Here is a 21931-nt window from a genome sequence, read left to right as displayed (position 1 = left end):
CTGCCCTTTGTACCCCAGTACTGCACTCCCCCTAAGGAACTGTTGGTTCATCTTGGGTTTGTAGGTTAAAGCAAGGGTGCCCAGGGTAACTGCTCTGTGCATTTCTGGCAGCCCTTGTAAGATATCCTGTGTTTTTCATCAGATTCTGAATGTTTATGGGAACTCCCCAAAGGTTAGCACCTGAAGGACCTAATGCTTGGAACACCTATAGCACTTGCCCCCAAATGTGTGGCATACCCAGCATGTTACCAAACAGATTCGGAGAGTTTAAGTTCAGAAGGGACCATCAGATCATCTAGTCTGACCTCCTATATACCATAGGCCATTAAATTTCACCAACCTACCCCTGTACTGAGCCCAAACTAGGGGATTTATGTAGCACAGCACTCACAGTGACTCCATGAATTGGAGTAAATTACAGTATGTTATATGGATTTTTTGCCTCTCTCTCTAAAGCATCAGCATTGGCCACTGTTGCAGACAGGGTGCCAGGTGAGAGAGATCATGGGATTACTCAGTTGTGGCTGGTCCAGGTTTTCTTTTTAAAAAAAGATACTAGTTTATATTCCTAGGAATTCTGCAAATTATTCTCTGTGAGATGTAGGATAAAAATGGAAGGATTTATTACATGTGAATTCATCAAAGAAAGATGCACCTCTCCTAAGATACTTTCTTATCACATGAAATCTTTTTTTAACAGTAAAACATAAAGTACAGTCATAAATTAATAGAATCTGTATGTGACCAGCACAGAGTGATTATCCGATATACAAGAATTTGATTTAGAAGAAAGAATGTTTCAAGTATAGCTTATAAAACATGTTCTCATTTTTTATTTCCAGATGCTCCTTGTCACGGCGAGCAATTTAAAGGAAAATGAGAGAGTTGAAAAGGGCATTCACAACTGACATGCATCTACCATAAAATAGTTTCCATAAGTATTGAAATAAGGAAGCAAAGCCTATGAGATATTTTTTCCCCATTGTTATTCAGTCGGCATTTTCTCAAGAGTGTTTTAAAGGGTGTTGGAATGTCAAAGACACAGAAATAGATCAACAATGAGTCTATATATTAATTATTCAGGAGTTTTCAAGTAGATTTGAGGTTATTTCTTAAAAACAAAAAAAATTGTGGGCAAAAGTTAGATGGGAATTCTACTTAAAATAAAAGGAGACAGCTCGGGCCACACAGAAGGACTGGATTCAATAAAACTCCATCCAGCTGAGGAAGCATATGTTTAAAAAATATATACGGATTAGATGCAGAAGCCAGTCTGGAGTTTTAATTGAGTCAAAGCTCAAAGATTTTCAACAGCTGAAATTCTTAATGGAAAAATAAAAAGTGTCAGTGTGAGGACTTCCTGCTCCAAAGGATTAGAGCCAAACATTGGCCTGTTTGAAGTCAGTGGCAATAGGCCCAGGGATTGCCTGCAATAAGACTAGGATCTAGATCTGCAAAAACTGTTTGTTCTGAACAGGTAGCAGTTCCATGACCAGGTGTGAGCAGGGGTGCATCCCCACCTAGCAGTTAGAGTCTGTGGTGACAGTCTTACCTAGTGGTAGGAGATCAGGGAACCTGAGCCCAACCACAACACTGGGTTCCAACTCTAAGACCCTCATAAAGAAGGCTTCTGCTACTTGCGATCCAGCTAACACACTCTCCTGGGTCTCTTCCTACTGCTCTGTCCTTCCTCAGGGTACGTTGTGGCTTGTGGTTGTCCCCTGCAACCCGACCCATGGGCCTCTGCAGGCGGGGGAGTCTCAGCTCCGTGCAGCAGTCCTCCTCCTGGGGATGCTCTCCTGGCATAACCCCTCCATAATAAATCTACCAAATTTAACTTGAAAGAGAACTCCACAGTTTGGTTTACTTTCCCTAGGGAGATCTGTCTCTCTCCACCCACCACCCTGCTGTGCTGAGGAGACTCCCTTTTAAGCCTCTTCTCCAACCGGAGTATGTCCAGTATGCCTGCTGGGGCAGGGCTCCTCAGGCCCAAAGTTGTTCTTGCTCCCCTGTCTCTTCAGGTCATCAAGCTGAGTGGACTTTTGGCCTGCCTGGGAAAAGTGTCCCAAAGAGTGGAGCTCTCTTCCCGGTTAAATTTGATGATTTGATTGAGCACAATACCACATAGAGCACCTGTCCTCAGCTCTGCTTACTCTCCTGTCTTGCTAGTCACTCCCCACTAAAGCTTACCTAGAAACAACTGCACAACGTAGCATTTGCAATCCTGCAAAGGGGAAGCTAAAGAATGTTGCCTGGCTGTTCTCCCAACCCCACCACTCTTCTGGGCTTATCAGGCCAATTTTGCTGGTATTTAACATAACCCCTGCATGCCATACAAGGGCGGGGAGGGAGGCAGAGAATCATATGATCCTCTCTTGAAAATCCCTTGTGATCTAATGTGATTATGGTGTCTTATGATGTATAAGGCTTTTATTCATGTTTATATGTATTTTATGATAATTGTGTATGTATAATACACTGGCCTGGATTCATGCATGTGGTCATGTCTCCTTCTAGTGGATGGTCCCATCTACTGTATTTCCTTCTGCCAGCTGCTACTTTAAGCTGAAGCATTAGATGCCTGTACTTTCAACGGTACAGGTCTTGAGTTCAATGTCCACTGATGACTGTCAAGTATGCCTAAGTGCAGCGCTGGTTTTTTACATATACTATGACTTTATAAGTCTGTGAAGGGATCAATGTGAAAAGCACTATACAAATGTCAGCTCTGTTTTTTAAGTTGCCTTTATTTCTGGCCTGTTTAATGTTCCTATTAATAAACAAAAAGAAAACATATTGCTAATTCTGGTCAAATTATATTATTTTTAAACCATGGGTAATAGCAACATGGATAAAGGACATGAAAAATCATGTAATATTTTGAATTTATTTCAAAGGTTCCTTTGAAGCCACTTCTTTAGACTCCCAGGCTCTTGTACAAATATAGATAAATCCATCAGTAGTATCAAAAGTACACTACTGAATAATCCATCTTAGTACAGCCCCTCTGTTCCTAACCACTGAGGGCCCAGTTCTATTGATAGTTACTATTGAACAAAGTGTAGGCGTTACTCATAATCATAAGCACTATGCCTGGTAGCTTGCAAGACTGGATTCTAATCTTGTAATTTGAGCAAATACTTAGAAATGCAAAAAAAAAAAAAAAAAAAAAAATCAAAAGCAAAAAACTATTAGAACGTGGCCAGGGAAACTCCAAATGACCCGTAGAAAAAAGAGAGGCGGATCTCTGTGTATCTGAGGTTCAAATTTCAATCCAAATGAAAATCCTAGAGGTTGAGGGTTTGATTTTAATACTATGTGCCTTAAATATACTACATTTAATCAAAAGTTATTTTTTCCACAGATCTACTAAGCACTTTCCTGCCTGTTTTAGGCACTATAAATGCCACTATAAATATTAAGATTACCCAGTTGTAAACACCTCTGAGCTCAAAAATAATATTTAGAAAGTGGAGCACAGACGGAAATTACTATAGAGCTGTTCAAAAGGATAGTTACATTAACAAATACACATTAGAGAGTCACTTTGTTACTTGAGCTTTTAAATGACATCTGGTATTTACAATTCCATAACAACAAATTCAAACTTCCCCCTCCTGCACACACACATGGACTAGATACGAAGACATGTGGAAGTGCCCAAAGGATCTATCATGCTGAGGTAGGGATTTTAATGAGGAGAAAGGTGTGTCTTAGAGGACTAGCAGAGTAAGGATGTTCCACACTGGGGATAGCTAGGAGAGAAGCAGAAAAACAGAGCAGCAAGACTGGAGGCAGAGGCTGATACTTTGAGATCTACAGATGAAAAATGCTATATAAGAACTAACTGTTATTGTTGCTGATCTACTATGAAAAATTCAATGAGTAGGGAAGGGACAGGATTTGTAGACAGGACTGAAGGGGGAGCATTAAGGAAAGAAAATTATGTTGATTGGCAAGACTCATTTCTGCCCCATGCTAATAAGAGAAGATGAAAAGAGCGTGATGGGATATTCCACATAGTCTTTTGTGAGTATTTCAAGAAAGCCAGGAAGTAGCCATGTACAAAAAGCACTTTCGTCAACTCTACCAAGGAAAGAGCAACTCCTCCCCACCCTACAAGTAAGTATGTTGTTCTACCAATTCTGACAGGAAGCCTTAGGGTGGGCATCATACAGAACCAACACATTGCACTTCTATGGAGTCAGTCCTGATTCTGCCAGGAGGCCTTGACTTGCCTCATATAGGAGTAACACATTGCGCTTCACAGCGCCAGTCATCTTAAGGACCTCAACGTGCTTGTAAATATTCAAGATTGCCCCTGTGAAAATATGCTCTTGCTTTCAGAAGTGTTCAGCTGTAAGCATTCCAGTCTAATGACATGTTCCCACAATTGTAGCTCACAATTTATTCTTTCACTGACAGAAATGCAGTGCACAGATATTTTGTGAACTAACCTGTGACTGCAGTGTCCATTTCATCCTCCTCCACAGATTCCTGAGTACCCAGGCCTGCTAGAGGGGAGAGTGGGTACCATGTGTTGAGGTTCAAGCCCAGCATAAAGTTGTGTACTTTCCCAGCACGCCCTTCTCTGGTGTTGAAAAGGGAACTATCTCCCACCAAGGCCATCAGCATGCGCTGGACCCAGCTTTCTTGACTGCTACTTTGAAGTTCTTTTTCAGCCTCAAGATTTTCAGAGCCTGTGTGTAAAAAAATGACCAGCAGTGAAACAGTTAACATGAAAAGTGTCAAAATGAGGCTTCAGCTTCAACACCCTACTGAAGCGAAAGGGAGCCTTCACATCTCTCCCAGGACCAAACCATTCCCTGCTTTCATGCACAGCTCAAGTAAATGGAGTCTGCCCAGAGCATTTAAGAGGAGCTAGAGGAATTCTCACTCCTCAACTGTAGAGCATCCATCTAACTTCTTTGCTGCTTCTATAATATCATGACTGTGGAGATGAGAGGGTTCCTGCCACTGTGGGATGGGTGTGGATCCATGTAATAGCACATTCACTGGCCTCTCCAATGCACCCTCCCACCATGCCAGGCCCCTGTGTTCCAGGAAGATTCCTGCTGTATGGCCTAGGCCCTGCTAGGTGGAACCACGGTGGTGGTGCTGCATTTAGGGCCCCATGTGCTGGTGAAGGGGTATCAGCAGCCTTTCACCTGTGTGAAAACTCAGGCCTGTATCTGTATCTTCACAGCCATAAGGAATATATAGATATACATAAGGATGTAGATATTGAGCTAAATCTTAAATTCTACAGATCTGCATAACAGAGAAACCTGAGCATTTAATAGTTAAGTTACAAAAGTTTTTCTATGGCTCTTGCTTTATTAAAAAATAATTATTGAATATCTAAATTTTGGGTCAAGATTGTTCTGATAACATCGCCCAAGTAAACTAAAAATGCAATCAAAAGCATAGCACCTACATTAAAGTAACCTGATTTCCAAAAGTGATGAGCATCCATAGCTTCCATTCAAACCTGCAAAGAATCTTACTGCCTGTGGGGCATGACCTTGAGCTCCCCGAACTCCCACCAACTTCTGTAGGTGTTTTGAGTGTTCAAGGAATTTAGCATCAGGCCCGATGTTCCAAGTGTAACATTCTCATTTTTCTCTTTAATCCATGGTTCACAATGAGCTGTTTTTCATTTAAATAGGGGCAGAGCAAGTGTCAAAAGAGTAGGAAGTCTGATCTGCAGGTCCTACTGCAGACTTATCCTGTGGAAGTGTGAGAAATATGGCAAGCCCCAGTGTTTACTGTCACAAATCAAGCTGTGTAAACCGCATACAGACATACAAGGCCGTAAATAATGATTGTTTTCTTTATGTTGGACACTATGACACTGAAGCAGGATATCTGCAAATAAATACTGAAATTGGTATCTCTCCCTCCCCATTATTTCAAGTCAAAGGAGAAGTGATGAGCTTCTTATTTGACTAGACCTCATTTTCAAAGGTTTTGTTTTCCTCCTGCCAGTGCTGGCACCATCATTAAAACCTAAAACAGTGCCTGTTAGTTTTGGGTGTCTCTATTTCTTCTACAAGAATCAACATCACCTCTAACAACTATGATGTGGTGCGTGAAAGAATAAGGGATTTTAACATAAGAATGGCCATACTGGGTCAGACCAAAGGTCCACCTGGCCCAGTATCCTGTTTTCCAACAGTGGCCAATGCCAGGTGCTTCAGAGGGAATGAACATAACAGGTAATCATCAAGAGATCCATCCCCTGTCGCCCATTCCCAGTTGAAAACATTTTAATATATAAAAATCAAGATAAACTATTTGGGCAAGATGGAGATAATGGTTAAAAATTCAAAGGTGCTTAAGTGACTTAGGATCCTAAATCCCATTTCCAAAAGTGACATAGACACTTAGAAGCCTGAGCCCCATTGCCTTTCAATTAGAATTATGCTCCTAAGTCTCTAAGTCACTTTTTCCAAAACACCAAAGTTCAATTTCCATATTTTACCCAATATGGTGGCCTTAGGTCCAGAATGGCAATACTGATGTCATTCACACGGTATCTGGAAGCACCGGAAATGCTAATCAAAGATAGTGGACTCAGACTGAGCCACACTCAACTGAACTTTAGATTAAGGGCCCTTTGAAATCAACAGGCATCTCTAGCTTACTGGGCTGATGACCAAGCCACAGACACTGGTGAACTTGCTAGCTCATCTACTTCAGTTGGGTGGGAAATACGGCTTGATGAGGTTACTGGCTCAACAACTCTCATGTTCTAGGCTTATGTCAAGATGTGGGCTTCTGTGAGGATTATTAGGGCAGCACTGCTGGCTTTCTGAGCTGATGTTAAGGCACAAGTCTCTGAGTGCTCATTTATTTACCAGCTTGAACAGTCTGGGCTGATATGAAGAGAAAAGCCTCTGTCAGGTCTCTTGCTCAGGTCTCTTGGCCTTACTAAGCTAAAGCCAAAGCATATACTTTTTTAAGGTTGCTGGCTCAAGCAGTAGAATTTTACCATTGGCATCAATGGGATCTACAAAGGACAATATTCATGGGTAAGTCAAACAGGATTTGGCCCATTTGGGGGGTATGTACATGACTGATAGCAACAAAGGTCCCTAAGTTGTCTTTTGCCATCACAACCACCTTGCTTTAGCTAGACAAATCAACAGTATATATAGAAAAAGTGCAACAGGTATAGTAAGTAAAACATGCCCTGGACCATGGGGTTTTCCTTACCTTTTGGTCCCTGTGATTCATCTTCACTGTCTGAACTATCATTGCTCACAAGATGTTTTAGCCTAATGTTTTCTGTTGAAAAAAATATACAATATCTTAAATTGTTAGATCTAAGCTTACTAGAAGATCAGAAAAGTGTCAAGGTGTATCATTGTATAGTACTTGTGATAGATAGGAAATGAAAACTAAGCAAGACAGCTGTAGGGACTCAAATAACATTTGGACACAACTTTGAAGAATCTATTTTGTGTGATCCTGGTTTGGAATTGTTGCAAAGTTCAGGATGGGTTTGCCCTTTTTCACAGGAATTCAGCATTATCCAACGGAATTCTCCTTTCAAGGCAGAAAATCCTCTGAAGAACAGATGGAATTTTAAGGTGCAGTCCAGACATAAGCATGGGCAATGCACACTAACATCCATTGTGAATTACAACTACTTATACCAGGGTTGATTTTCCCAAGATTGTAAGCAAAATAACAAACTAATGACTGTTTTGCAAACCCACAAAATAAAACTACTTTAATAGAAAATAAGCCTGACAACAAAGCCATATATTCTCCTCCGAATGTATGCCTTTAATTTGTGGTAATGGGAATGCCATGTGCATATCAAGTACCCCTCTACATTCTGGGAAATAAAAGAAAACAAGACAATTACATAACTTTAATACAAATCTATTTCATAGGGAAAAATGAAAAACAAAAAACCAGCAGTTAGGCCAAAGCAATTAACTTCAGTGGAGGAACAGGCATTTTACATTTCACATCATTAATCAACAGAATGAACACAAGGTACCTATTTGGCAAAAATCTATTTTCCATCAGGATAAGATCATTGTATCCAAAATAATCAAACTCAGCCTGAAACTGTAAATTACTTGGTGTTTTTCCAAAACCATAAAAGAATATTAAAAAAAAGGTAAAGGGTTTTTGAGAGCTGTGCAATTAAAGCAGCAATACATTCCACAGTCAGATCAAATAGCTCATAAAGGAGATTAATTTACGTGAAAACTATTTTCCAGTCAGCAAATTCTGTTTTCTTTAATTATTTCTGCTACTACATTTAAAGTAAACAACTATGTTTAAAATAATCAAGGAAAGCCTTTCTTGAAACAAATGGATTTTCAATTGTCATTGTCTTTAGTTATTTGACTTCAGCTGAATTATAAGAAAATCATTTTATAAACAGCCTAGTGTTGGAAAATCATCTTCAGCTGATACTGTGGGCAGTGTGTGTTGGAAGAAACAAGCTCACCAAGCTCCCAGTATTCTGACTTCATCTGTTTCGGTGTAAAGATTTAAATTGGGATTTTCAAAGTAGGCACCCAACTGCTACTGAAGCTATGGGAATTTGGTGCCTAACTCCTTTAGAGTCCTTTAAAAATTCCAGCCTTCCTCCCCAAGATAATTTATGATGTAAATAGTCTATACTAGAAATGTGAAAACAAGTAATAAGTGACTGAAGCCGAAAGAGAACTGTCTTCTCATAATTGTTTTGAATAAAATGGAATAGATATCATAAACCAATTGCCTCTGGCTAAAGAAAATCATCCATGTTATTTATGACATAAACCAAATTTTTGTCATTGCAGGACAGAGTTCGTCTTGGGTAGAAAATTCTTTGTTTGAGATTGTCATTTATACCAAGTATATTATCTAATCAAGGATAAGATCAACTAAAACATTAGGCAAGTAGCAACATGCATTTCCAATACTTCTGCTAGCTCAAAACAGAAAGCTTGATTGAGAGAGATTCAGGTTAACAAAAGGCATGTGGAAATTAAATTTAAATGTGCTATACATATAACGCTATGTTGATTATTTATGAGGACTAGTCCTTGTAGGATTAGATATTACACTGTAGAAATCTATACAGACACACAAGAGTTTCTGTCATTACAGATTTTCTCCTTAGATATTTTCACTCTTGAAAACTAAATAGCTACTCAGACACTACTTAAACTACTGTCAGTGCTAACACTATGCAACAAAGACAAATGTTACAAATTCTTGGATGATGACAAAGAATATCTGACAAGACAAAAATTAACAACCAAAAAAAGAAACTATTAAAAGCCACAAATATAGATTTTGAATGTCAAAGATGTATTTTTTTAAGAAAAAGATATGAGAAATAGCTTATTTAATTCTCATGTTCAATGTGGCTTATAGGTTTTGGGTAAAGTCCTGGTTCCACTGAACTCAGCTGAAGTTTTGTCATTGACTTTAATGGGCCAGGATTCCATCACATAAGTTTTATAGTTTTGCCACTATAATATATTCAGGTTTCATCACCCTTTCCATGGTAAACTCTCACTTTGAGGTATTTTGTATTTGTCTGTAAAAATTAAACCAAGAGCAAGGATTGTTTTAATGAAAAATGTTGAAAAATATATTTGGAAGTGTAAAAAATAGATATTATTTTTAAGGATTTTTTGCCAGAGAAAAGATCTCTTTAAAAATTCAAAGTGATGCCCTGTTCTAGTAAAGCAACTAAGTACAGGCATAACTTTAAACACATAAGTAAACTTAGTGATTTTTACAGGGCTACTCGTGCTTAAACGTAAGTATCTGCTGAAGTGTTTTGCTGATTAATGCCTAAATTCCTATGTTTCAGTACCTCAAAAATAAACTCAGACAGATTATTATATTAACCAGATTATTTTTTCTTTATGCAGTGAGTTTTGTTGCTCATGAACTATACCAGGCAGAAAGTCCTATAAGCTGAATTCTTCTATTTGCCACAAGACAGGAGCAGCATGACAAAGCTAGCTTCCCCATATTGTCCCAGCAATAGTCTCAACTACTAGACAGAAGGGATAGTGGAGTTTTTATGCACAGCCAAACCTCATCCACTCAACTCAGGCTATGGACATGGGTGCTGACTATTCTGGTTTATTTAGTGGTTAAAAAGCATTTCATGAGCACCTATCCACATTCTCTGGACACAGTACAAGAGTAAAAATCATTCCAATATCAATAGCTTTTAGAAAACCCCAAACTAGCATTTTTAAAGATGTACCTTACCACAACCATCAAGCTCCAACATTCCCCTCCCTACAATGATGTGGACACTTGTCCAGTAGAAAGTGAACGGAGACCACTAAACTAGTTTCACAGAAACTAAACCATCATCAGATGGTAAGAATGGCACCCTGGAATGGAATGGAACTGGCAACCAAAAGGTGAAAAGCTGCATTATCCCTTTATCAATTGCATGAGCAGTCCCATCCTCAAATAGGGTGACCAGATGTCCCGATTTTATAGGGACAGTCCTGATTTTTGGGTCTTTTTCTTATATAGGCTCCTATTACCCCCCACCCCCTGTCCCGATTTTTTACACTTGCTGTCTGGTCACCCTATCCTCAAAAGACAATTATTATAATTGAGGGTAGCCATGAGGGCAGGTTCGCAGCCTGTTGGCTCCTGAAGCTGACCACATCAATCAGAAAAAGCACTTTGGTGTATGTATATTTAAACCATCATGTTTTTAAAAAATCTGTTTAAAGAATATTTATGTGCAAGACCTCTCCTCTTCCAATAGCCCTGACACAGGTCAAGTATGGTGCCAATTCAGACTACAAATAAATACAAGTGGGGAAAGTATTGAGAAAGTAAGCCAATACTAATTCTCTTCCCCTGCCCTCCAAGTCCTTTGCTGGTGTCTATCAATGTAAATTGGTGAAAGGAAATTTCCCTGGCTTTTGACATGCAAGAAAAGGTTAACATAGTGTCGTACACCCACACACAGATCTAGAGTGACAGTGATGTTTGAGTTATTAATTCACTAAAATGTTAATACCAGTTGCTGGCTAATAGATTTGTTTTTGTTACATTACCTAATTCTTCCTCCATGGTGGGACCTTTATTATGAGAATTGGAAACTCCAAGTACTCTGTTAAATAATATAGAAAATGCACTGCCCCAGACGCCTGAAATGGGAAGAAAATGACTAAATCAATGGAAACTTGCAGGACAAAACATATATGAAATTATTTAAATAGCTAATTCTACCTTGAGAATGCATTGGAATAACACAAACAATGAGATTTTGGGACAGATTTGATCCTAAACTCAGATGTGCACCACATCATGAAATTCCCATCACTGAATATGGAACCATTCTTGTGGGTTCCCACCAGACTATTCAGATATGACTTTTCATATAGAGGTTATTCTTGTGTCAGACTGTTTCTGATTACAGAAAGACAAATTTAAAAGGACTGGAGAGAAGAGAATTGAAATGTCAGTTTTGTTTTATTTATTTATTTTAATCATTCACTTACCCATGAAGAAGTGTAGGGGGTTTTCTTCATGTTTTTTCACCACTGTTCCCATAAAAAATTTACTTCCAAACAAATCAGGAGGCATAAATGTGCCATACTTCGCCATACCAATCTCATATGGACTGAATTCCACCCAATCTGCATGCATTACATAAAGAAATTAGCTCACATTTTTCCTCTAGACATAAATGCAGCATGAACAAAAACAATTAATCTGTAACATACACAAATGACTGGCACCTTTCTCCAAGAGGAAAGAAAAGCATACAAGGATATATACTTGATGGTAAATTGTTCTCTGTTCATCTGCTATAAAATGCCGCAGATATATTTAAATTGAAAGTGTTTCTCCAGGACACATGTAATCTGGGTATGCCACTAGGTCAAGAACCCCTGGAAATGTCTTCCAAGTTATGCAGAAGTCAAAACTCCCTTGACTTCAATGGGAGTTTTGATCCTGAAGTTAAGCTGGAAACCTCACCCATTCCTACCATAACAAAATTTGTTGGAAAAATTAGGCAGGCAGTGGCAGGGAGAGAGATAGTGAAACAGGCTATACAACATCTGGGTTCCATCTCATGCATCAATGTGAATCACCAACACAAATCCCAACAGTGGCAGCGATCCTCAGAGATCGCTGGATATACAAAATTATGAGTTTCTCTCTATTATGAGTATACTGAAAATATGAAGTATGGCGACATGTAGAGCAGATGAAATTGTTTTAATTTGCACAAAGCTTTGAAGAGACTCCAGAAGTAAAATCTGTATTTCACCAAAGACTAAGACTTATAGTGAAATACAATTAGAACAGACAGGGTTGGGAGCCAGTTAAAAAGTTTACTAACAACAGAGGATGCAAAAACATTGTAACTATAATACAATTTCTTTTTTCTTTATAAAGTTTACATATACAAGGAGACTGTACATTTTGTGGCTTGTATAACACTTAATAAATGCATGGGGTAAAAACTTCAAAAGCACCTGAGTGACTTAGGAGCTTAAGTTCCGTTTTTAAAAGTGACCTACACTATTCAAAATCTAAATCCCATTGACTTGCAGTAGGAGATGGGCTCTAAAATATCTTTTGAAAATGGAATTTAGATGATTTTGAAAATTGTACCCCGAATCCAGTGAAATGCACTCACATTGCAGGCTTCAGCTCTAAATCATGAATTAATAAAAGAAAACGATGGTAGACAAAAATACAACCTAACACATCTTGTCTTCATTCACTTTGTCTTAAAATTGAATCAATTCTTTTCAACAACAAGAACCTATTTGAGTGCCCTCATAAATCAATCATCAATACTGAAGGAAGTGAAATATCATTTATCATATGACTTCTTGCTCATATAAATTTCCAAAACATAGTAACCAAGGTGGATAAAAATCAATGATTTTGTTTTAAATCAAAACATTCGGATTTCTTTGAATTAAATCAGATATTTTTGATAAAATGCTTTTTGAGGAAAAAACCTATCTAAAGATAGTTTTAATTAAGATACATTATAGCTCAAAGATATCTCATCATGGAATAGGGATTATAAATTCTAATTCTATAGTACGAGACAATATATTCATGTAATGTTTAAGAAAAGTTTTGTAAATGAGTTCCAATATTTCATGGATTAGGGACCCAATCTTATGGGCTTCCAGGGCTTCTGTATAGATTATTTAGATTAATCTTTCTATCTACCCAATGGGACTCAGTGCTCAGTCTAGAAGATACCATCAGAGATGCTTAGTTTTGCAGTTCTCAAACTGCGGATTTGTGTCTCCAGAGATAACATGCTTGTTAACAGCAAAAATGTTTTAAAATAAATAAGATATAGAGGTGAGAAATAACAGACCTCAACCCTATTGACCCTCTTCAAATGTGTGTACACAGAGTCAGTCCCTTACCTCTCTCTAAAAGTGCAAAGTTTCAAAAAGTTCAATGAATAGAAGATTGTTGGGGGCGGAATAGATCTGGACAAGGAGAAGAAGTCTGGAGATAAATGTGAGAAGGGAGGGACAGGCAGTAGAAACAAAAGTGAAACTGTTTGAGCAGCATACTCCAGAAGCCTTGAGACCTTTCTGAGTGTAGCCTTCATTGATTTGAGATCTACCTTACCATTCTCTCACTAGAAGGGAAAATGTATAATGGCAGCAGGCTGTAAAAGAGACCCAGTTTGGGAATAAGAACCATTCAAGAAATATATGTTTGCTGACGATGTTTTAAAGAAAATCACACCAGTGAACTGGTGGAAGTCACTTAAGCACTTGGATTCAGAGACTGTTGAAGTGATAATCTCACTTTTAACAGCAGTAGCTTTTTCTGCCAGTGTAGAAAGAATATTTTCTTCCTTTGGACTAATTCATTCCAAACTGAGGAATTGTTTGGGACCTGAAAAAGCAAGAAAGCTTGTTTTTCTTTTCCAGATTATGAACAAACAGGAAAATGAAGGTGAAGATGACTGAGTTAGCTGCAGAAGCCAGTATTTTACGTTTCTCATGTTGACCTGGCATAGTCAATTTAATTTTTGTTTTTTAAAAAATATTTCATTTAACTATTATAGTTAAAATTTTAACAAAAACAAAGCTGATTTTAAAAAACTTGAATGTTTAACTAAATTCAAAAATTCATATGCTTGTTTTGTTAAAATATATGTTTGCTGTTGAATAAAAAATCCAGAATACATAAAGTTGTTTTAGTTAAATAAAACAATTTAAATGTCTGTCTGGTGATGTTCTCCTCCTAATACAGCATGACAAGAAAATCCTCCAAATATTAATGATTAACCTGCTGAATTGGAGATATTTATGAAGTCACTGGGAGGTGAACTATCTGCTTCAATTACCTTTGGTAAATGAAATAACCAAACAATCATTCATTTTGTGATATAGCTGTAAAACTAATCTAAAAAATTTTCAAAATAAATCACTTTAAAAATGTATAGTGTGTACCTTTTAAAAATGAAACCTACATCTATCTCTGAGTTGTGAAGAATATGTATTAAGGTTATAACAACCAACAAGAATGCACTTTTATGTAGAAATCCATGATTAAATCGAGTCTTCCTGACTAGTGATTTAAATCATGATTTCAATCAATTTGATTTACATCAAATCCACCCTGATAGTAACTTCGTATCATTGACTTAAGGTAAGTTTAAAACATATTATAAACATACCAAAGACTCAGAGAAGAGAGAAGACACTAGCATTCGATTCCTCATGTCAACAAAACTTTTGAATACATGAAAATGCTGCCTATAAGAGAAGCTTTTTAATTTGAAGAAATGTTTTCTTGTATAGAGTTTAATGAAATCAATGTGACTGTGATGTACCAGTATAAATAGCTGCCTAATTTTAGAACACAGTGTTTGGCTAACAACGTGTTGTCTGCAGGTGTTATTTTTTTTAATTCCTTTGAGACAATTAATTCTTGCTTGTGAAAGAAACTGCTTAGAGAGATTCCAGCAAAATGCAAGATGTTAAGCTTATTCTCAGATACTGGTGAAATTCAGAGGTCTGGTTAAAAATAAAATAAAAAGGAAACCATATCTGTCTGAAGAGGAAATATTTGACCAGGACTACTGTGTCATTCAAACTTCACAGTCTGGCAAGGTTGAGTGTGGGGGCTATAAGTTATCTGATCAAATATACCATTCATGCCCAAGCAAAAACACTTCAAGTGTTTCACACATACAGGTACAGGCATGGCAGGAAACAGAGAGAGCCAAAGATAGTAATCTGGAGGTTAATGCACTTTAGCACTTTGATCTTAATAGTGTAACTAAATTTAGGAACAGCATGGCCAGAAAACCAACCAATTAAATGCATCTGTCATAGCCAAGCCTTGGAATTAGCATAGAGGAAGATAATTTTTCTATTCAGACCCAGAGCATAGGGAACTCAAGAGATCTTTTTTCCTATAAGTAACTGATCTCACTTTTAGTCACTCATCTCATTGGAGATGGGTGGTGTCTCAGAGGTAGGACAGGACTCAAACTGTCCTGAGACACAAGCTTTGACCTGAAGGGAAGAAGCTATCATAGTGTAAATAATTATATATCTATGTTCAGTACTCTTTGTAGTTATATCAATACCCTGGTAAGGCAATGAACCTAGAAAAATGTAATTACTGTCAAAACCCCTTGTATTTTGTTTTTCTTATTTCACTGTATAAATCTTGTTTGATAATACTATATCTGGAAATGGAATAGTCATTTGCCCCCTGTAAGGAGTTGTGGTGGTTTGGTTTTGAGCATTTGCGGCAATGCCCTTTTTAAAGGCACTTATATCAGAATAAGTTATGTAAGTTCCTCATCTGAGGCCTGATCCAAACATTATTGAAGTCAAAGGAGGTACCACCAATTGACTTCAGTGTTGCTTGCATCTGTCCCCTGATGTAAATCAGTGTAACTCCATTGTGGAATTATATGGATTTACACTGCTGTAGATGGCAATTTTGACCTATTCTGATATGAGGAGGCAGACAGTGAGGAGTCCCATTGGCTTCAATGGGACCTCAGTAAGGGATGCAAAATTTAGCTTCTTGTATGTGGCAATATTGAGAAAGTAAGTGCGCTGTAAGAAAGTGTTTCCAATTGAACCATGCAACTTACACATTAATGTGAAGTGGTGCATTCATGCACCTTACTCTCTCCGAAACGTTGGTAACAATCATGGGTTTGCTATACTCAATTTCAGGTGCAGCAGCTCAAAAACTAAACTTGGATTGACCTGGCTTTAGCTAACTTTTCTTTCTGTTGCAATTTGTTTTTTATATGTAAAGAAATTGGGAAATCCACAGTGGAGCCAGTACATGCTTTGTGAACTCAGATTTCTCACCACAGGTAAATCTGACTAACTACAGTTATATACGCTAGTGCTGTGAATCTGTCAGCTCTTACAAGGGTCACTGTCTGACTTTACTTTAGTAAAAATAGCTGGATAGGTTTTTTTAAAAGTTATCTCAATAAAAACTTTCCTGAAATAGATCATATTAAATTATGTTTAGTTAGTAATTATTACCATTCTGGGCATGACCGGCGCCATTAGGGTCAGAAATACTATGAATAGAATGAACACTAAGAACCTTGAGCATAAAAGCAGATGGCAGCTGCATGAAATCTTGCACCATCACCTTTCTGAGGAATGTTATCCTATACAATTAATGCACCTCAACAAGAAGGAACAAGGCAGGATTTATCATACATCCATAACCTAGTAAGTAAAAAAGTGGAAGTATTTTTGTTCAAAACCTACTCTACCTCAAGTCAAGACAAGTTATGCAATTATATAGGGAGGGAATGGCTTAGAAAATTATACTGAATGGAAAACTTCAAGAGCATGGTACACTAAATACGCTGATAAGGATGGCAGTCTTAAAATAACACTGTTAAGTTAAAAGAAATATTTAGAAGGAAAGGTGATCTTGTGTTTCAGACATTAGAGTTGGACTTGCGAGTAGAGTTGATGCACGCCTCCGTCACCTCCATCCAGTGGAAAATTTAAACTTTTCCTCAAAAAGAAAAAAAAAAAATACTGAGAGCATCTTCAGTTTTCAGCTGAAAACGTTTCAGTTTTCCATTGTGAAGTAGAATATTTTTGAGGAAAACAGACACTTTCCACATTTTCATTTGGTCAAAAATCTAAAAAATCTGGTTCAATTTCCATATACTTATGAACTTTAATAAACTTTAATCATTGCTTAAAATTAACCCAACCTCTTTTGTAATTCTCACAGTGGGACCAGTACCAGATTTACCATGGGGCCGGGCCCACAGTCCAAAGGGGAGTCGGCCCGGCCCACTCTTCTCTGCCCCCCCACCCTCCGTGGGGGCAGAAGCTTGATGCTGCCGGCTCCTGGGGCTTCTGCTGTAGCAGGGCAGGCTCTGCTGGCAGCCAAGCTCCTCCCCTGCCTCTTCCCGGGAGGGTGTTACATTCCCTCCTCTCCCCCTCCCTGCCAACTATCAGCTGTTTGCTGGCAGGAGGGAGGGGGAAGAGTGGAGACTCAGCATGCTCAACGCTCCGGGGAGAGGAGGAGGAGAACAGGTGGGGGCGGGGCCTTGGGGAAAGGGCTGGAATTGGGGCATACCCCCTCCAGCCCCATGCCGTGAGCATCCCCATGACCCCAGCCCACACCCTCAGCCCTCTGCCCACCCTGACCCCTGCACCTCCTCACACACACCCAGCCCCCTGCCCTGACCCCTGCACTCCTCACACATCTCTCCATCCCCCTGCCCTGACTCCTGCATCCCCCTCATGCCCCCAGCCCCCTGACCTGACTCCTGCACCCCCTCACACCTCCCCAGCCCCCTGTCCTGACTCCTGCACCCCTCACACATACCCACACCCCATGCCTTCACTCATTCGCCCCCCCCATAACCCTATCCCCACCCTGACACCAAACAGGAGCTCCTGGACCCCACCCCATTCCCACCTGCACTCCTCACACCAAACAGGAGCTGCCCCAGGTAAGCGCTCCACACCCCAACCTCCTGCCCCAACCCTGAGCCCCAATTTGTACCCTAACTCCTGGCCAGACCCCACACCCCAACGTTTTTTTACATTTTTTTTATAAAGCACTCTTATCCAAAGTGCTTTACAATAGTTAGCTAACGGTACAAACAATATTTGGAAAGATCATTAAGTGGTCCGTCAAGACCCTCCGTGATTCTCAAGTGGTCTATGGAAAAATAAGTTAGACTCAAGAACAATCAAGGTACCTCCCTTTATTTTCATTTACTTGCTATTACTTATAGGAGGAGGATGAAGAAAAAAAGAATGAAAAACGGGGGCAGGGGGAGATAAGAGAGAATGTTCTTTTTCTTGGCTGGGTCCCAAGGAGGGCCCATGCAAATGAAGCTGAGCACAGGGCCAGGGGGCCCCACTAACTCTAAATCCACCACTGGCTGTCATGTCACCTGGGTTGGGGATACTGTGTCAGCTGATCCCCACAGTCTCCAACCTACCTGGGCAGTACAGCAGACATGGTCCTGCCCACTAGGTCCTCTCCGCTCTCTAGCCCACCCACCACTTGCTACCCCCAAGGCTTTTCTGGCAGCCCTGTTGCCAGGTATCCAGTTTTAGACTGGAAACTCCAGTAGAAAATGGGACCTGAGTGTCCGGTTAGTGGTGCTGACTGGACACTAAAAGTCCGGTTATAGGAGTAACCACATTAGCCTCTGCTCCTCCCACTCCCAACACCCACCCCAGAGGGCTGGAAGAGAACCTATCCTGCTGCTGCGGGAGGAGGGGCAGCTCAGTGCAGAGAGAGACGAAGAGAATGGGCTAGAACCAGGTAGGTACCCACTCTATGTGAGCGGGGGGAGGGGGAGGAATCCTGTTTACCCCCTCCCCAACCCTGCTGTGCTTTCAGTTTTCCCCTGGCCCCTCCCTTGCTCCAGGGACCAAGCCTAGCTCCTGCCCCATTGTGCTTTTGCCCTGGCCCCTTTTATAATCATTCCCTGGGGGGCCCACAAATATATTTGGCGATGGGACCACAAAAAGTTAATCCGGCCCTGAGTGGAACCAATCATTCAAGATTTATCCAAGCCATGGGATATACTTAGTCCAAAAAGAATTAAGAAGAAGTATGACTTTTTTTTAAGTGGGGGGGGGGGGGAGAACCTCACAAATGACAACTAAATAAAGAGATTGAAAACATACCTGCGAACATAAGTTCTGACACATCAGGTTTGACATGGAGACAAGTAAAGAGTGGCAGAGCACACTGTGCCTCATTGACTTTCTCTTTCATCTTGCTCAAGGTGGTATTCATCCTCTGCACAAAAAAAAGAGGAGAGAAGTTACATAAAAACTATTGGTAAAAGAGCAGTCTGGAAATGGATGACCTGCTGCTATTGGGAAGACTTCTAGTTTTGTTGAAATCATCAAAAGAGAAGAAGGACCTCCTGAAAAATCAGAATGCATCACCATAAAAGGAGCTAATCTCTATGAATGTCACTATTTGTACAACACATGTTAATGTACAGGAATCAAGGTAGTAAATGCTTAATGCAGCTCCCATTCTCACTGAACTATTTACCATATCTGAGAGCAGGGGGAGACTTTGGGGACCTCTTTGAGGGTGTTTTGAAAATTTGGCAGAGATATGCAGGATGAAGTCAGTGTCTCCCATACACTCTGTTTCCTGTGACTGCTGGGGTAGCAGTATTGGTGGACACTGAAGGTTCTTATCTTCTGTTGTTATAACTGGGCTTGTCTACATGCTATTCCAAAATAGTTATTTCTGATTAATTCCTTGTGTGGATACTCTTATTCCAGAATGAGACTGATTTATTCTGAATTATATCAATCTGGATTAAGACAATTCAGAATATACTACTCTTAGTCCATAATAAGAGCATCAACACATGAAGTTAATTGGGAATAGTTAGTCTGCTTTAAATGCATACCTGCTTTATTCCAGATTAATTTTCATATGTAGACAAACTCTAAGAATAAGCATTAAGAAAAATATATCAGAAGGCTAGGAAGGTCATCACAACCTTAATGCTTTCTCTTAGGCTGAACCACCATTTACTAAAATGTGATAGATATAAGAAATGTGATCTACTGCATAGGACAGAATCCTGGGAGCCAAGAATTCTGGGTTCTATTTCCAGTTCTTTCAATGACTTGTTGCTTCAATTTGCATATTCAGCTAAATTCTCTGGGCTATTGTTTGTTCCTCTATATAACAGGAATAGTAATTCTAACCAACCTCACCCCAAGAGCTGTTTTGCCGTCCTCTCTGTCAATATTTTACTGCTATTAACCTTGGAATAAGTCAATATCTGTATACTTTATTTGTACATATGCACACTATAGAGTATCAGACCAATCTATAACAGTCTATTAGTATATTTCATTATATAAGTACTCTTTGCTTATGGTACATGATTAAAGGCAAATCCTGCTCACATGATTCACTGGACGTCAACAAGTCTATTACATGAGTTGGTCAAGCAGGATTGCCTTTAATACTGCACAACAGTACTATCCTATGGCATCTCTTTCACTTTCAGAAAGTTGGTGTAGCGAGGTAGTCACCCCGCTCCTGCCCTGATGGGCTTAAAACAGCCCTAGGAGAGAGCTGCAGCAGGGGAAAATCTAGGCTGATTGAGGGAAACAGCCATGGGGGGGCCATGCCCCAATCAGGCCACGGCTGGCCCTATAAGAGGGCTGAGGGCTAGAGGCTGAAAAAGACACAGAGTCTCTCTCTGGCTCGAGAGAGAGGAGGACCTGGCTGCCTGGGAAGCTAAGCAGGGTACCTGAGGTGGAGCAGAGCTGGAGAAGGGCAGAGGGAGCTGGGGAGCTCCAGCCTAGCAAAACCCCAGGACACAGGCCGAGTTAAGGGCCCACAAAGGGTACTGGGGCTGTAGGGGGGCAGCCCAGAGACAGGCAGAGGCAGCTCGTCCAACCCCCCTTCCAATGATGAGTGGTTTATAGACTGCAGTCTGCCCCAGGGAGCGGGGGCTAGATGATGACTGGCAGTAACCACTGAGGCAATGTGGGGATAGGGGGTTGGGGGTTCCCCTGGGTGGGGAGACCCAGATTGTGGGATGTTGCTAGGAGGCAGGGCACCAGGGTCTGGGAAGGACACGGAGCCAGTGGCAGGCAAGACACTGGACTGGGAAGAGCTAATTCACTGGACGACCAGCAGGAGGCACCATGCCGGTGAGTCGCCGCCCCGCCACAGTTGGTGATAGGAGATTCATTAAATAAATAGACAAACTGGATCTGGGCTATTACTTCATAACAGACATGAAAGACAAATGCTGCTTCTTTTCTTATTCACTAAATGTGCATGGACAGATTGCAATTTTCTTGAATGATTTAGTTATTTGAAATTATTTGACAAATATTCCTGCTACTAAACGTGTTTGATAAAATGTTAGTGAGGACACAAAAAGGTCAATTCAAATGAATATCTGCAGATGTTATTTTCCAGTATTCTCGCAGCTCGAATAACCATAAAAACACACTTACATTTTGGATAAGTGTTTCCCCTATCAACATTCCAAAGATATCAGTGAATGTTACAGGCTGCCCAGAACGTTTCTTATTCCATAATGCTTCAATGTAGCGTTTGACTTTCTGTGGAGTGAGCAGCAGAAGTGGGTTATGACTGACACAGTTCATCAATTCTTCATTAATCTCCTTTGGTCCTTTCCTTGGGAAATCTGGGTGAGAATACAAAGTTGACATGTACCTGTAATGAAAATACAGTGATCAATAGCTCTGTCAATAAATACACAAGACACTAGGTCCTGATTTTGCAGGATAAAGGCCCAAATGAGCTAAATTTACAACAGACAGACTATCTAAGCTTATATTTCACTCAGTTTAACAGATTTCCTATGTGATTATTCATTTTACACAAAACCCTGGAGTTTTTATGCAGGAAAAGCTCCCATGAATGGGGAGTC

General features: G+C 39.8%; 1 protein-coding gene across 1 annotated transcript in view; it reads right to left on the bottom strand.

The window, feature by feature from the left end:
- PLA2G4A (phospholipase A2 group IVA) overlaps positions 1–21931 on the bottom strand; it is a 131509-nt gene that overhangs the window by 15112 nt on the left and 94466 nt on the right. The window contains exons 9-14 of the mRNA XM_034779552.1: positions 21492–21714; positions 19167–19281; positions 11505–11642; positions 11058–11150; positions 7219–7290; positions 4458–4700 (exon numbers count right to left, since the gene is read on the bottom strand). Coding sequence (XP_034635443.1) covers positions 4458–4700; positions 7219–7290; positions 11058–11150; positions 11505–11642; positions 19167–19281; positions 21492–21714 — 884 coding nt within the window. The remainder of the gene's footprint in view (positions 1–4457; positions 4701–7218; positions 7291–11057; positions 11151–11504; positions 11643–19166; positions 19282–21491; positions 21715–21931) is intronic.

This window comes from Trachemys scripta, chromosome 8 (genome assembly GCF_013100865.1).
Source record: "Trachemys scripta elegans isolate TJP31775 chromosome 8, CAS_Tse_1.0, whole genome shotgun sequence".
NCBI classification, from domain to species: domain Eukaryota; kingdom Metazoa; phylum Chordata; order Testudines; family Emydidae; genus Trachemys; species Trachemys scripta.
The sequence above is the reverse complement of the archived record's forward strand: the minus strand, read 5'-3'. Positions and strand labels throughout refer to the sequence as shown.